Here is a 12,668-nt window from a genome sequence, read left to right as displayed (position 1 = left end):
AAACTTTAAATTGGGGGTTAATTATTTTTAGATTAAGTTATAGCTTTAAAAGAATACATATCAATTTAAAATTTCATCCTAGAGGAGATAGAGATGTGTATTAAAGGTAAGATGTAGGCATCTTATAATTTTTATAATCAAGTAATTGAAGATAAATTATTTTCTATTTTAATTGTATATTTTCAAATTAAATTCATGTAAACCCCAGTATTTTAAATAATGGGTATAAATGATTTCACTTTTTATGAGAATAGAGAGTCTCATTGTTCTATCATAGAGCTGCTAATGGTTTCAAACCGCTGACCTAACCGTTGGCAGCCCGAAGCATAACCCAAGAAATATGCTACCAGGGCTCCTGGTTTCACTTTTTACCCTTGGTAATTTTAAGTTGTTGCTTGTTTTGGACTGCTACTATAGACTATTATTTTTCTATCAGTAATCTTAATAGTAACTGAGGTAGTAGGGGTTCTCTGAGATTGTCAAGAAATTTGAAGAAAAATATTTAATGACTTGCAAAAGGGAAGAATACATTAAAATTTTATAAAACAATAGATGTAACAAAGATTAAATAAAAGCTATAGTACAAGCTGAAGTACAAAATTAAGTTCTTTAAAAATTCATAATATAAGATTATAAGACTAATAAAATAACAGAGAAGCAATTAGTTAGATTAAAAATAGTAAAATATGATAGGTTGAATTTTAATTGGTCAAAGTAAGTGAGCAATTAAAATTTTTTTTAATGAAAAATATTTAGTATATATTTATTGAGCGCTTACTGTGTAATAGGTAATGTAAATTTCTGGGCTTTACATCATTTTCCCATACTTCTTACCTACTCACCCCTACTCTGAAAACATAACATGTGCCATGCACACACACATGCCTCAAATACCCTTTCTAGTCATTTCCAGGAACCATTGTCATACATGTAACTGAGACTAAAAGCATTCCAGATATAATCTACGCCTGGGTATAAAGAAAAGAGCATTTGTATCACAACAGTGTTCTTTATAGCTAGCAAGCTATAATTTTAGATTACTAGTATGTACCACCTTAGTCCCATTCTCTGTCTTAATTACCTAGAAGTTCAGATTTTTATTAATGCTGACTGTATATTGATTTGCTGAATGCTCATGAAATGCTTTCACATGAAACCAATTCCCAGCTATTCTTTGAGTATAGCAAACCTACGATAGGGTTGCTATGACTTGATGGCAGTGAGTTTTTAGTTTTCTTGCTACATACCCAGTACAGTGCTATGCATTATTTAGGAAGAAGACACCATCATTCAGGATTATTTTATGATCGCTCTTTGTAAGCTCTTAAAATGTTTATAGAATCAGTAATTAGTGTTCTTTCTTATTAAATAGATGGAAGCGAAAATGTGACAGGATTGGACCTTTCAGATTTTCCCGCATTAGCGGACCGAAACAGAAGGGAAGGAAGTGGTAACCCAACTCCATTAATAAATCCCTTGGCTGGAAGAGCTCCTTATGGTAATTAAACTTTAAATATTACCTAATAAAATTATGTAACTTTAATTTTCCAATTCCAGTAGATGCACACCTTGTGTATGTGTTTATGTATATCAATATACACATATAGATAAAGGTTTTCTAATAAGGTTAGTGTAATTTTGTTAGTTTATATTATATGCAAAGGGCTTTTTTTTCCTTGCATACCTTGAAAACTAATTGTGACACACAGTTTGTACAGAAACGCAAAAGGAAGTCCTCACTTGTATTCAAAAGTTTATTTTCTTTTGGCATTTCTGCCGTAATAGAAAACCGTAAGTGGATATTTTTTGTGGGTTTTTTTTCCCCTTGTAATTCATCATATAGTTTCACAATAGCACATCCCCAGTGGTTTTGATTTTTGGAGGATTAACAAAATGGTGTTTCATACGTCTGTCCATGGAGTTGCTATGAGTTGGAGCTGACTTGATGGCCTCTAACAACAACAGTGATGGACAGTTCTGGTCCCACATTGTTTTTCTATGCAAAAGTTTTTCACCCTCTTAATACTACTTCCCTTTTGGGTCAGATCATTCTTTATGATGGGTAGAAGTACTAATGCTGTCACTGTACTTTATACATGGTACACAGTCCTGGTCGCTGCCTCTAAGAATTCAGTAGCATACCAACCCCAAGGGTCTCCAGACATTGCAAATGTCCTCTGGGTGAACAGTTTTTACCACTTTGAAGCCCCACCCCTGTTGAGAACCACTGCTTTTGGGTCATGTGTACTTTATGTAGATATTTGGTCACAATTAATGTCCTTCATCACCTATGTTCACGGCCTCTAATAAACACAAGTTTTGGGCAATGGGAACTAGATAAAATGAGGGGGAAACGATGCAATGCAATATTCATGTATGAGCAAACTGTAAAGGGTGGTGTCAACTTATGCTTTTATCCTTTGCATTTCATTATTTCCTTTGAGGAAAATCTGATAGAGACTAATACCCCAAACAGTGAATTTAGAGGGATCTATCCATCAATTATTCTATGGTACAATTCCCCCCCCCCCCATATTTAACCTAGAAGGATTTTTATGCCTTCCAAAATAAGAATAAAAATGTATAAAGAAGGGAAATGCTTATTGTTCATATTCTGTTTCTAAATCAGTCTTCCAAAAATAACAAAAGTGATCTCCCCTGGAAGTGTAGTGCCTAGCTACTTGATTCTCAATTCAGATTCTAATGTCTCTAACCTTTCCTCATAGGTCCCTATTTTCATCCCTTTAATCATTCCCGTTGCTCTCCTTGGACCATCTCTAGTTTCTCCATATCGTTCTTGAATTGGAGCCCCAAACTGGATTTGTTCTCCAATAAGGGCCTGACACGTGCCAAGTATAGTGGGAGGATTACTTCCTAGTTCTTTCATGTTTTACATCCATAACATGGAGTCCAAGAAAATCTGAAATAATGTGGACTTGTTTATAATTGATTGCAATTTACTCATTCTGTAAGTCATTTTCAAGTAGAATACTGACTTTCTCTTTACATTTACTGTGTTTGCATTTGATGGTTCCTGGTATTTATAATATTTAGTCAAATATTTAAATAAAGCAAGCTCTTAAGCTGACATTTTAAATAATTACCAACATCAGATTATTAAGCACCTATGAATTACATCTGGTTAGCATTATAGGGTTACTACATATTTCCCTCATATCACTCTGCATGTTGAATTATTAATCTATTTGTCAATGTTTAGTTCTTCATTATTACCCTGAATGTTAGTTTTTTAAAGTATACTTTTATAGAATTAAAAAATAATCTTTTATATATTATAAAATAATAGGAAGAAGAAAGTAAAATTTTTATTTATTTATACCCAAAATATCATAAATGTCAATTAATAGTTTGGGGGGGCTATTTTCATTGTATAGTTGGAATGGTAACAAAGCCAGCAAATGAGCAATCCCAGGATTTCTCAATACACAATGAAGATTTTCCAGCATTACCTGGTTCCAGCTATAAAGATCCAACATCAAGTAATGATGACAGTAAATCTGTAAGTAACTGAGAATTGTATATTTAAGGGGTGTAGATTTTCCTCCTCAGATTTATAATTTAATAACTGTCCTTTGGACTATATTAAAGGATTTACTAAGTACTATTACAAAACTGCTTATCTTTGAAATCTGTAATCTAACTTCTGAAGAATGTGGAAAACATACATAACTTAGAAGATAGTATATTTTTTCCTATTTCATATATATAGGTTTTCAAATTTCTGTTGGAACTTCTCAGTTAATTTAGACTTTTATTGTAGTCCCTGTCAGCTGGGTTCCATGAAGTTTGATATTAATAGCCTTCTAAGGAGCTGTGTTTTTCTTGAGTAAGTTTTCTCCTTGAAGAATCTTTGTACACATTTTTATTCCTGTGTTGATTCAATCAACTCAGCTTCCACTGTCTGATTTAAGGAATGTCTTTATTTCTTCCATATTGCATCGAAAACAGAACAAAAAGTTGTAATGGGAATTTGTATATTATTGAAACAATTGATAAGCAAAATTGTTGGGTAAGAATTAAAATAAGTATAAATTAATAAATTCATATATCCTAACCTGTTTTGAAAGTGATTGTGTTGATGAGTTTAACTTCAAGTGTATATATTTACACATATATACCTCTCGACTAGTATGTCTATATATTATTTGTATTTGTATCATTTTTTCCCCATGGCTAAGGATCTAAGATAAATAAGAATATTTTCTTTAGATTTCTTGTCGTTTAAATACTCAAATGTGGATGATACAGGATTTGTTTATAATTATGAGAAAATAGTGGAAACAACAGCAAAAAGTTCGTGTAGAGCTTGAAAAAAGGTAATACTCTACTAATTTCAATGCAATAAAGAGAATAGCAAGGTACTGATATATAAACTGAAATTTTTATATTTAAATTTTAATGTCATCTTTTCTCCATTTGTTTGCTGTCTTAGAATTTGAATACATCTGGCAAGACAACTTCTAGTACAGATGGACCTAAATTTCCTGGAGATAAAAGTTCAACAACTCAAAATAATAACCAGCAGAAAAAAGGGATCCAGGTGTTACCTGATGGTGGGACTCTATAAATGTGTCAAAGATATTCTAAAATGTATTTTCTTTAATTTTCCTTGGAGATACAAATGACTGTTTTCTCCTTTTCCAGGTCGGGTTACTAACATTCCTCAAGGAATGGTGACGGACCAATTTGGAATGATTGGCCTGTTAACATTTATCAGGGCAGCAGAGACAGACCCGGGAATGGTACACCTTGCATTAGGAAGCGATTTAACAACATTAGGCCTCAATCTGAACTCTCCTGAGTAAGTTTTTATTTTACTTCCTCATTTGTAGATAATTCTTCTCTCCAAATTTCCAGTTTTTAATCTTATGTTACCAACGTATATCACCTACGATCCTACGCATTACTGCTGTTACATGCTGACTTGAGTCATGACCCTTTATATTAACTTCTGGATTATGATCATGTTTCACTATTATTCCTGTCATAAGATGACAGCTTAAATATACACATAGGTATATGAGACTTTCAAAGTTCTGAATGCTAAACTTTTTTCATTTTTTTCTCTAATAATTTTTTCTTCCACTCTGCCTCAACTACTCATTTCTTTAGTCACACCTCTGACCATGTCATCACCAGTGATTATAATCTTGCCATAATTCTTAAGTCTGTGCTTCCCATGCTTTATACGACATGTCTCATCTTTCTCCCGCTCATGCTGTGACTCCAGTCATCTTTCTTACTTCCCTTTTACTAGGGATCTTCAAAATGGTCATGGAAAATAGAATTAAAAGATAATGGAATTTTTTCATGACCTGTTGAAATCTCATGAATACCCTTGACATCTCTGCGCCTCTCTCTCCCTTTGTCTCCCACTGTGACCCATGCAGGCAAAACCTGCAGCTCCGGGTAACCCTATCATGCCTGAAGTTCTCATTTCAGGGGAAATTTTTTGTTGTTTTCTTTACTTTCATAGTTATCAATATATATATTAATATATACATTTAATTAAATGTTATGAAAACATCACGCTTGGCGTTATAGGGCTAAATCTCTGCCTATTCTATTCTCGATTCATGTTACTGAATCTGGCTAGCAAAGAAAATACATACATTTTAGTTTCAAATCTCACTTAATATTCAGGGCTTGAAACCTCAAGTGGGTTCTCAATTTTACTAAGTAATCATACTGATAATGTCTAGTTCATTTAATCTTCATGCCCTTCTTTGTAACTAGTGTGTACTTAACACCTCAAACCCTTGGTACCTTCTACCTTTACCGTCTGGTGATTTCTGCTCTACTGAGAAAAATTAGAACCCAGGATAGATGAACCTTTAGGGGACATCAGGTAGAACAAGGGTTCCAGGAGAAAGCGGGTAACAGTGGAGGTGGGGGCATAGTGGGGAGATGATGTCAAGGAGCCCAGGTAGAAAAAGAATGTTTGGAAACTGTTTGTGGTAGCAATTGTGCAATTCTACTGGACATGATTGAACTATGAATATTATATGTATTAAGTCCCAATTAATAAAAAAAGAAAAATTAGAATGAAATGGTGGCCCAGCCCTGTCATTAAATCTTATCTGCTAGCATCCACACATAGCCACATAGCTTAGTCATAACTTACACTGCCCTAACGTCATTGACCTGTGCTTCTTTCTGTAACACAGCATCGTTCTAACAGTATATTTTTCACTTTCATTACAGAATTATTGCACCTTATTGCATCATTTGGATTGCAACAAATAGGCTCTTCTCCCAATTAAAAAGAAACAAAATCTTAACTTTCTCTGCCAGTTACTGTCCCATTTGTCTATTCCTCATTGAAGTATAACTAATCAAAAGAATCATTTCTATATTACCAATTTGTCTTTTCCTATTCACTATTAAACCCATTTTAGTAAGAATACTGCTCTTACCACTGCATTACGCTGGTTTCTTCGAGGTAATAGTGACTTCATGTTATGAAACTCTATGGTCGTGTTCAAGAACGGATCATTTTGGACCAAAAGAAGCATATGACATCATTGAATCATTGTTTTCTTGTGATACAATGGGAACACAGTGTGAAGGACCATAATTGGCTTTTTCTGACTTCTCTATTGCCAGGAGACAGGTCAGGCATGACTCAACTTTCTATCCTTCTTTACCTATTCTGACACCAACTGTTCTTCCCATGGCACTCCACTCTATGCTAGGTTCAGTAATTCATTGCAGTTACACAAAACTCAAAATTGAAGGGGTTTATTAGGGAAGTTAACAGATTATGAGGGGGTTCCCCTCCTTTAAAAGGAGTGAAAAAAAGCTCCACTGGGTGGAGCTTTCATAGTATACACAACTTGCTTTGACTTAGTGCACCCAGTGGAGTCACCTAGGAAGGTTCTCTGGTCACCATGAATTTTTTCATGAAAACAGTTTTGCTTGAACCTCGTTTTCGTAATGGCCAATTTAATAGAACTATGTGCTGCTGTGAAATTTTCTTTCCTGCTCAGGAATAATGCCACAGAAACTGTTGTGATGTTGAACACAGCTTACAAGGACAAGGCTATGGGAAGTACTCAAGTGTACACGTGGTTTTCTCATTTTAAAGCAGTAAAATGTTGATTGATGACAAACCCCATTCTGGATGTCCATCAACTTCCCATATGGATGAAAATGTCTACTCGTAGTGCATTGGGAGTTCATTCCACCGCGTCAGACTGTTAATCAAGCTTTCTGTTTAGAGGTTCTGAAAAGATTACGTAACAGTGTTCAGCAAAAAGGCTTGATTTGTGGCAGACAGGACTGGTTTTGCCAGCACGACAATGTACCTGCTTACACAGCCATTTCAGTGCACCCGTTTTTTGTTTTTGTTTTTGGCAAAAACAGCATGCCTCTCTTGCCCAACACACCTTACTCACCTGACCTCGCTCCATGTGACTTCTTTTTGTTTCCACGAATGCAGAGGGACATGAAAGGACAGTGATTTGGCTACTGGAAGAGGTGAAGATAAAAACGAGGGAGGTGCTATCAGCCATCCAAACAGATGAGTTTGAAAAATGATTCCAAGAATGGAATCACAGATTTGACAAATGTATTAAGTGTAATTGAGAGTACCTTGAAGATGATAAGGTTATTGTGCAAAAAAAATTAAATAAATAGCTTTAGAGGAAAAAGCCCCATTTATTTTGGGGGAGTTACCCCTTCATACTACAAGCCAAGAGTAATAAACAGTAAAGATACGTCATTGGTCCATATTAGCACCACTCCTCAACCTGCAGTCAAGGTTCTCTCAGTTCCTCAGCCTCTGAGCTATGTGGTCCTTTGACTTCTGCCTCAGTTGGCTAGGCAGCATACCCACTGCTCCTGTGCTCCATCTCAGGCTCTCCTTATTCAGCGCTTGGTCCCAGCCTGGCTGCTTTGCTCTGTCCTTAGTCTCAGTGCCCCAGCCTCGGGTGCCTCTTGTCTCAGCCTCTTCCACTTTAAAGATCTTGTAGGTGCTCCACTTCCGATGGTCCTGCAATTTTTCTCTGTATGTTTCTCGTTTTGAGATGGTTCATTCTTACGTGGACAGTTTTTGTCTTTGAGCAGACCATATTCTCAAGGGGGAAAAAAGAATAAAGAACAGTGTCTTAAGTCACACCTTCTAGTAAGGTTACATCTAGTAAAGATAAAAATCCCAACTTCATCTTGTAATGGACAACTCCCACCCAAAATGGATTTATAACCATAGGCAGAGGCTAGAATTTACATCACAAAAGGGATTATGGAAAGAGGGACCATATTCATTGACTATATCTTACACATATTCTTTATCTGAATTAGTTGAGAACATCCTTTTTTGTTGTTTTCTGATTTTACTGGTTCTTCTGTCTCTTTTATTCATATTGGTACTCTTCTCTGAATTTATTTTGTTGCTTTTCCCCCCCAATCTCATAACTTTATATACAGTCTACAAATTGAGGAATCACATAATTCTATTTTATAATGTATATTTCTTCCCTGAGATTGAGATTTCTAGATTGCACTGCTAGCTAGGTGTGTGTCCAAACCTGCTCGATCTATAGCAGTTTTTATCTCAGTTAATGATAACGTTAGCATTTCAGAAGCTAGCATCAGGATTGTATTTATTCACCATATTTCTACCATCTGGATACTGAGCCAATAATCTGAACTGAACTAAATTAAAATGTATGGGACATTGGATTGGAGGAATACTCTGTAACAACCTGCAATGTGCTATGATAAAACCTTGCCTGCGGAAAGGGAAGAGAACTTAAAGCACTTGCTGATTAGAGTCAAGATACTACAGCTTTCCCCTCAACAGAAAGAAAACAAATATCTTCACAGTGGGCTCAATAAGCAACATATTTACAGTGTTAAAGAGCAGAGGTGTCGTCTTGAGAACTGAGGGTGGTACACCCACTCAAGCCATGGCACTTTGATTTATCGTGTATGCAAAAGCTGGACAATAGGACTAGGTAAAGCAACAACAGAAAACCCCACAGTGCCTTTGAATTATAGTACAGCACAGAATATTCCATGGACTTCCAGAAGAAAAGAACCAATCTGCTGTAGAAGAAATATAACCAGAATGCTCCTTGGAAGTGAGCGATGGTGAAACTACTTCGATACTTTGTATATGTGAACAGGATGGAAAGTCCATCATGCTTGGTAAAGTAAGAAAGTGAGCAAAAAAAGAGGAGAACGCTTACAAAAACAGCATGGAGGCACAGCCGACTTTTTTGGCTACCCAGGGGAAAAGGTGAATCCAACTCCACACAGCCCCAGACTGATTGCCCTAAGATATAAATCAGACATCCCTCCACCTCCATCCTCTTTATAGCCTGTTCCTCCCTCGGCCCTCTGCTGGGTTCAGTAATCAGTTGCATTGCCCATGCACAATTCACAGACAATACTCACAATTACCGAGTTCATTAGCAAAGTTTATACCACAAGTCAGGTTCATTAGTGAAGGTTATGCCACAAGTCAGGATCAGAAAACATTAAGAGTACAGTCCTTTTCTCAGCCAGCAGTCATGTCTCTCTCTCTCTCTCTTTGTTCCTCAGCCACTGGCCAGGAAAGCCCGCTTGCTACTCCACTCCACTGTTTAATGATCTCAACAGCACAGCCCCTCTACTCGCTCTAAGCGTGGCTCCTTTGTTCAATGGTTCCAGTGCAGCAGCCTTTGGTGCCTCTAGTCTCAGCCTCCACTACTTCAGGCAGGGATCTCGGAACATGCTCCATTGATGGTTTTTCTTCCGTGATGGTCCCAGGAGTTCACACCTTCTACTTTAGAATACCTCATTTTTATACAAACTGATCCCTTCTAGTGTTCCACATACCATATTTACATGAACACTTCCAATCATTCGGTAGGACTTAAAGAGGTATGGATAACAAAATCCAAAACAAACTCATTCCATTGAGTCTATGTTGACTCAGCAACACTGTAGGGGAGACAGTAGAACTAACTGTCCCTGTGAATTTTCCAGACTGAGCTCTTCACGGGAATGAGTGGAAAGCTCCATCTGGTTTTCAGTGAACGAGCCATATTAAAGTGTTTTCACTTCACCACACCCCTCAACAAAATGAACTGACACAGTGGTTGCAGCAGTGGTTTCAAATACAGCAGCAGGTCAGGCAATATTTTGTTGTGTTATGCATAGGATCGCTGTGAATGAGAATCAACTCCTTGGTACTTAACAAGAACAAAAGCTTGATATTACCCTTTAATCTCTCCTCTACCCCCCACCCCTTTTTTGCATTCTATATCTAGATTTTTCCAAAATATATATGGAAGTTAAACACATCTTAGTACTGATTCACATCACCATTCCTCTTGCCCGGGTTCACACCAACAGCCAGTCTTCACCCCTCCTGTACAATTTTTCCTTTGTACCACAACCAGGGCTCATCTTTTCAAATAAGTAACTACCATTAAGTGTCTGCTATTTCTACAAGACTTTACATAATCTGTTATTCCCCTACCCTTAACCTCAATAAAAAAACCTCCAAGCTCACCGGCCTTGAGTTGATTCTGACTCACAGCAACTAACTCTGTAGGACAGTGTCGAACTGCTCCTGTGGGTTTCCAAGACCGACATTTTGAAGAAGTAGGCTCCACCCCTCATCTTTCTCCTGCTCTCCAGAGTTCACCCTTTTTGTTCACTCTACTTAATTCATATGCCTTCTTCCTTTTCCTCAAGGCATGCTTATAATGGACCTATATCTTAGTTACTCTAGCAATTTCCCTCTGACTAGGAATTCTGCCAGAAAACTAATATGATTACCACGCTCACCTTCTTTAAATCTGACCACTTCCATCTGATCCAACCTACCACCTTGCTTAATTATGCAGCCAATGTCTTCATTCTGCTGCCAATATTTCCTTCATCCATCCATCCATCCATCCATCCATCCATCCATCCATCCATCCATCCAGTCACTTGGCATTCACTTATGTATTCATTGTGTTTGCTGTGGTAAGTTACCCCCAGTATATCAGCAATCTTGATTTTGTTCACTGATGTAGTTCAGACACCTGGTGGCATAGTGGGTTATGCATTAGACTGCTAACCACCAATTCAGATTAAGCTCAATAGAAATATAAGACTGTGTTCCCATAAAGATTAACAACTTGGGAGGTAGTTCCACTCTGCCATATAGGTTGCTCCGAGTCAGAATTGACTTGATGGTGGGGAGTTTTGTTTTTGTATCAGAGCTGGCATATCTAATTGATAAGAAATACTTGGGGCATATAAGCTCTTTCTTGTGATACCGATTTTTCTCTACACATAAAGAGGAAATGATTTTACTTGGAAGCATGGTGTTAATGAATTTAAATCATTCTAAAGTTAAAGTAGTTTAAAAAAATGTTTAAATCAAAGAGTTTGTATATTGGGACATTGTCATTTATACTGTATTGCAAGAATGCTGAGAAACGGTCTTTACTTTTCCTGTGTGTACATGTGTACATTTAATTTTATTTCTATTTTCCACTATATAAGTCATAGTAAGTCAAATAAAGTGAATTAGAAGTAAATTTTACATTCTGTAAGTCATTGTATTTCCTGAAATTAAATTAGAATTTTTTTTTCCTACATTGGACTTCAGACTATTGTTTTCCCCCCTTATCCAGAAATCTCTATCCCAAATTTGCATCACCGTGGGCATCTTCACCTTGTCGACCTCAAGACATAGGTAGGAAAATCTGTTTATATTCACATCTTAAGAAAAAAAATTATACCTGAGAATCAGTTAATAAGGCTGTTTTCATTTTATTATCTAGACTTCCATGTTCCATCTGAGTACTTAACGAACATTCACATTAGGGATAAGGTGAGTGTAGTTTATTGTTCTACTGAGTCAGCATGAATATATTTATTTTTTAGGTGTTGTTTTTAGTTCAGGCAGTATAATATTTAGAAAGTAATTAACAGTGGTCAAATGTGCTTTCTTAAGTCCACTTAATTATATTTCAGTTTTTGTGTATGATCTTGTTTTAATGATGTCCTGGAGTTATACTTTAAAAATAAATAATATTAAGACTGGTAAAATATTTCTTATAGTTAATAACAAGCTATAAGCATAACCACAGTGAAAATAAACTAACTTGGCAAGTTTTGCTGATTTCCTTCTGATAATCTCATTTTATGCTCTTTTGCATAAGAAAGATTTTTTCTTCACAGATATTATACAGGTACAATATATTTAATGGAATCACATTTATTTTTGCAAATTATTTTAACCTTCAGCTTTTTTATTTATTTTTTTTAACCTAAAGTTCCTGTTAGAACGTAACTGCTAACAATAGTTTGAAGCTTGATTCTGCTTTCCTAAGAATGAAATGGCAAATTCTTTTGCTTTAGAAAAAAAAACTGAGCATTTTTTTGTTGGGGAAATATATACTTGTACTAGATTTTAACTTTTGATAAACCTTAGTGAGATATAATTCATATGTTTAATGTAAATACATTTAAATAAATTACTTTTAAATGTGCTATAGAGATAAATGGTCAAATGGACATTGATGTGGTGGACAAGAAGTAAAGGAATGTATCTTTTATTATTTGCGTGCATGGAAGGGAAGTGGTTGTAGGTAAAACGGGCTGGGTTTTCTTATTAGGAAATTGCGTGATGTAATTCCATCCCTTTGCACAGCTGCTTT

The 12,668-nt window shown here is 36.0% G+C and overlaps 1 protein-coding gene across 4 annotated transcripts in view; it reads left to right on the top strand.

Moving 5' to 3' along the window:
* Window positions 1–12,668, top strand: part of CNOT2 (CCR4-NOT transcription complex subunit 2) — a 154,815-nt gene that overhangs the window by 128,220 nt on the left and 13,927 nt on the right. For all 4 annotated transcript variants that reach the window (XM_045289821.1, XM_004700451.2, XM_045289807.1 and 1 more), the window contains 6 exons: window positions 1,373–1,498; window positions 3,396–3,520; window positions 4,454–4,574; window positions 4,666–4,822; window positions 11,640–11,701; window positions 11,790–11,839. In XM_045289821.1, the coding sequence (XP_045145756.1) occupies window positions 1,373–1,498; window positions 3,396–3,520; window positions 4,454–4,574; window positions 4,666–4,822; window positions 11,640–11,701; window positions 11,790–11,839 (641 nt within the window). The remainder of the gene's footprint in view (window positions 1–1,372; window positions 1,499–3,395; window positions 3,521–4,453; window positions 4,575–4,665; window positions 4,823–11,639; window positions 11,702–11,789; window positions 11,840–12,668) is intronic.

The sequence above is a fragment of the Echinops telfairi genome, unplaced genomic scaffold (assembly GCF_000313985.2).
Source record: "Echinops telfairi isolate 266 unplaced genomic scaffold, ASM31398v2 ScPeMD7_2;HRSCAF=8, whole genome shotgun sequence".
Taxonomy (NCBI): domain Eukaryota; kingdom Metazoa; phylum Chordata; class Mammalia; order Afrosoricida; family Tenrecidae; genus Echinops; species Echinops telfairi.
This window is presented reverse-complemented; position numbering and strand designations above follow the sequence as displayed.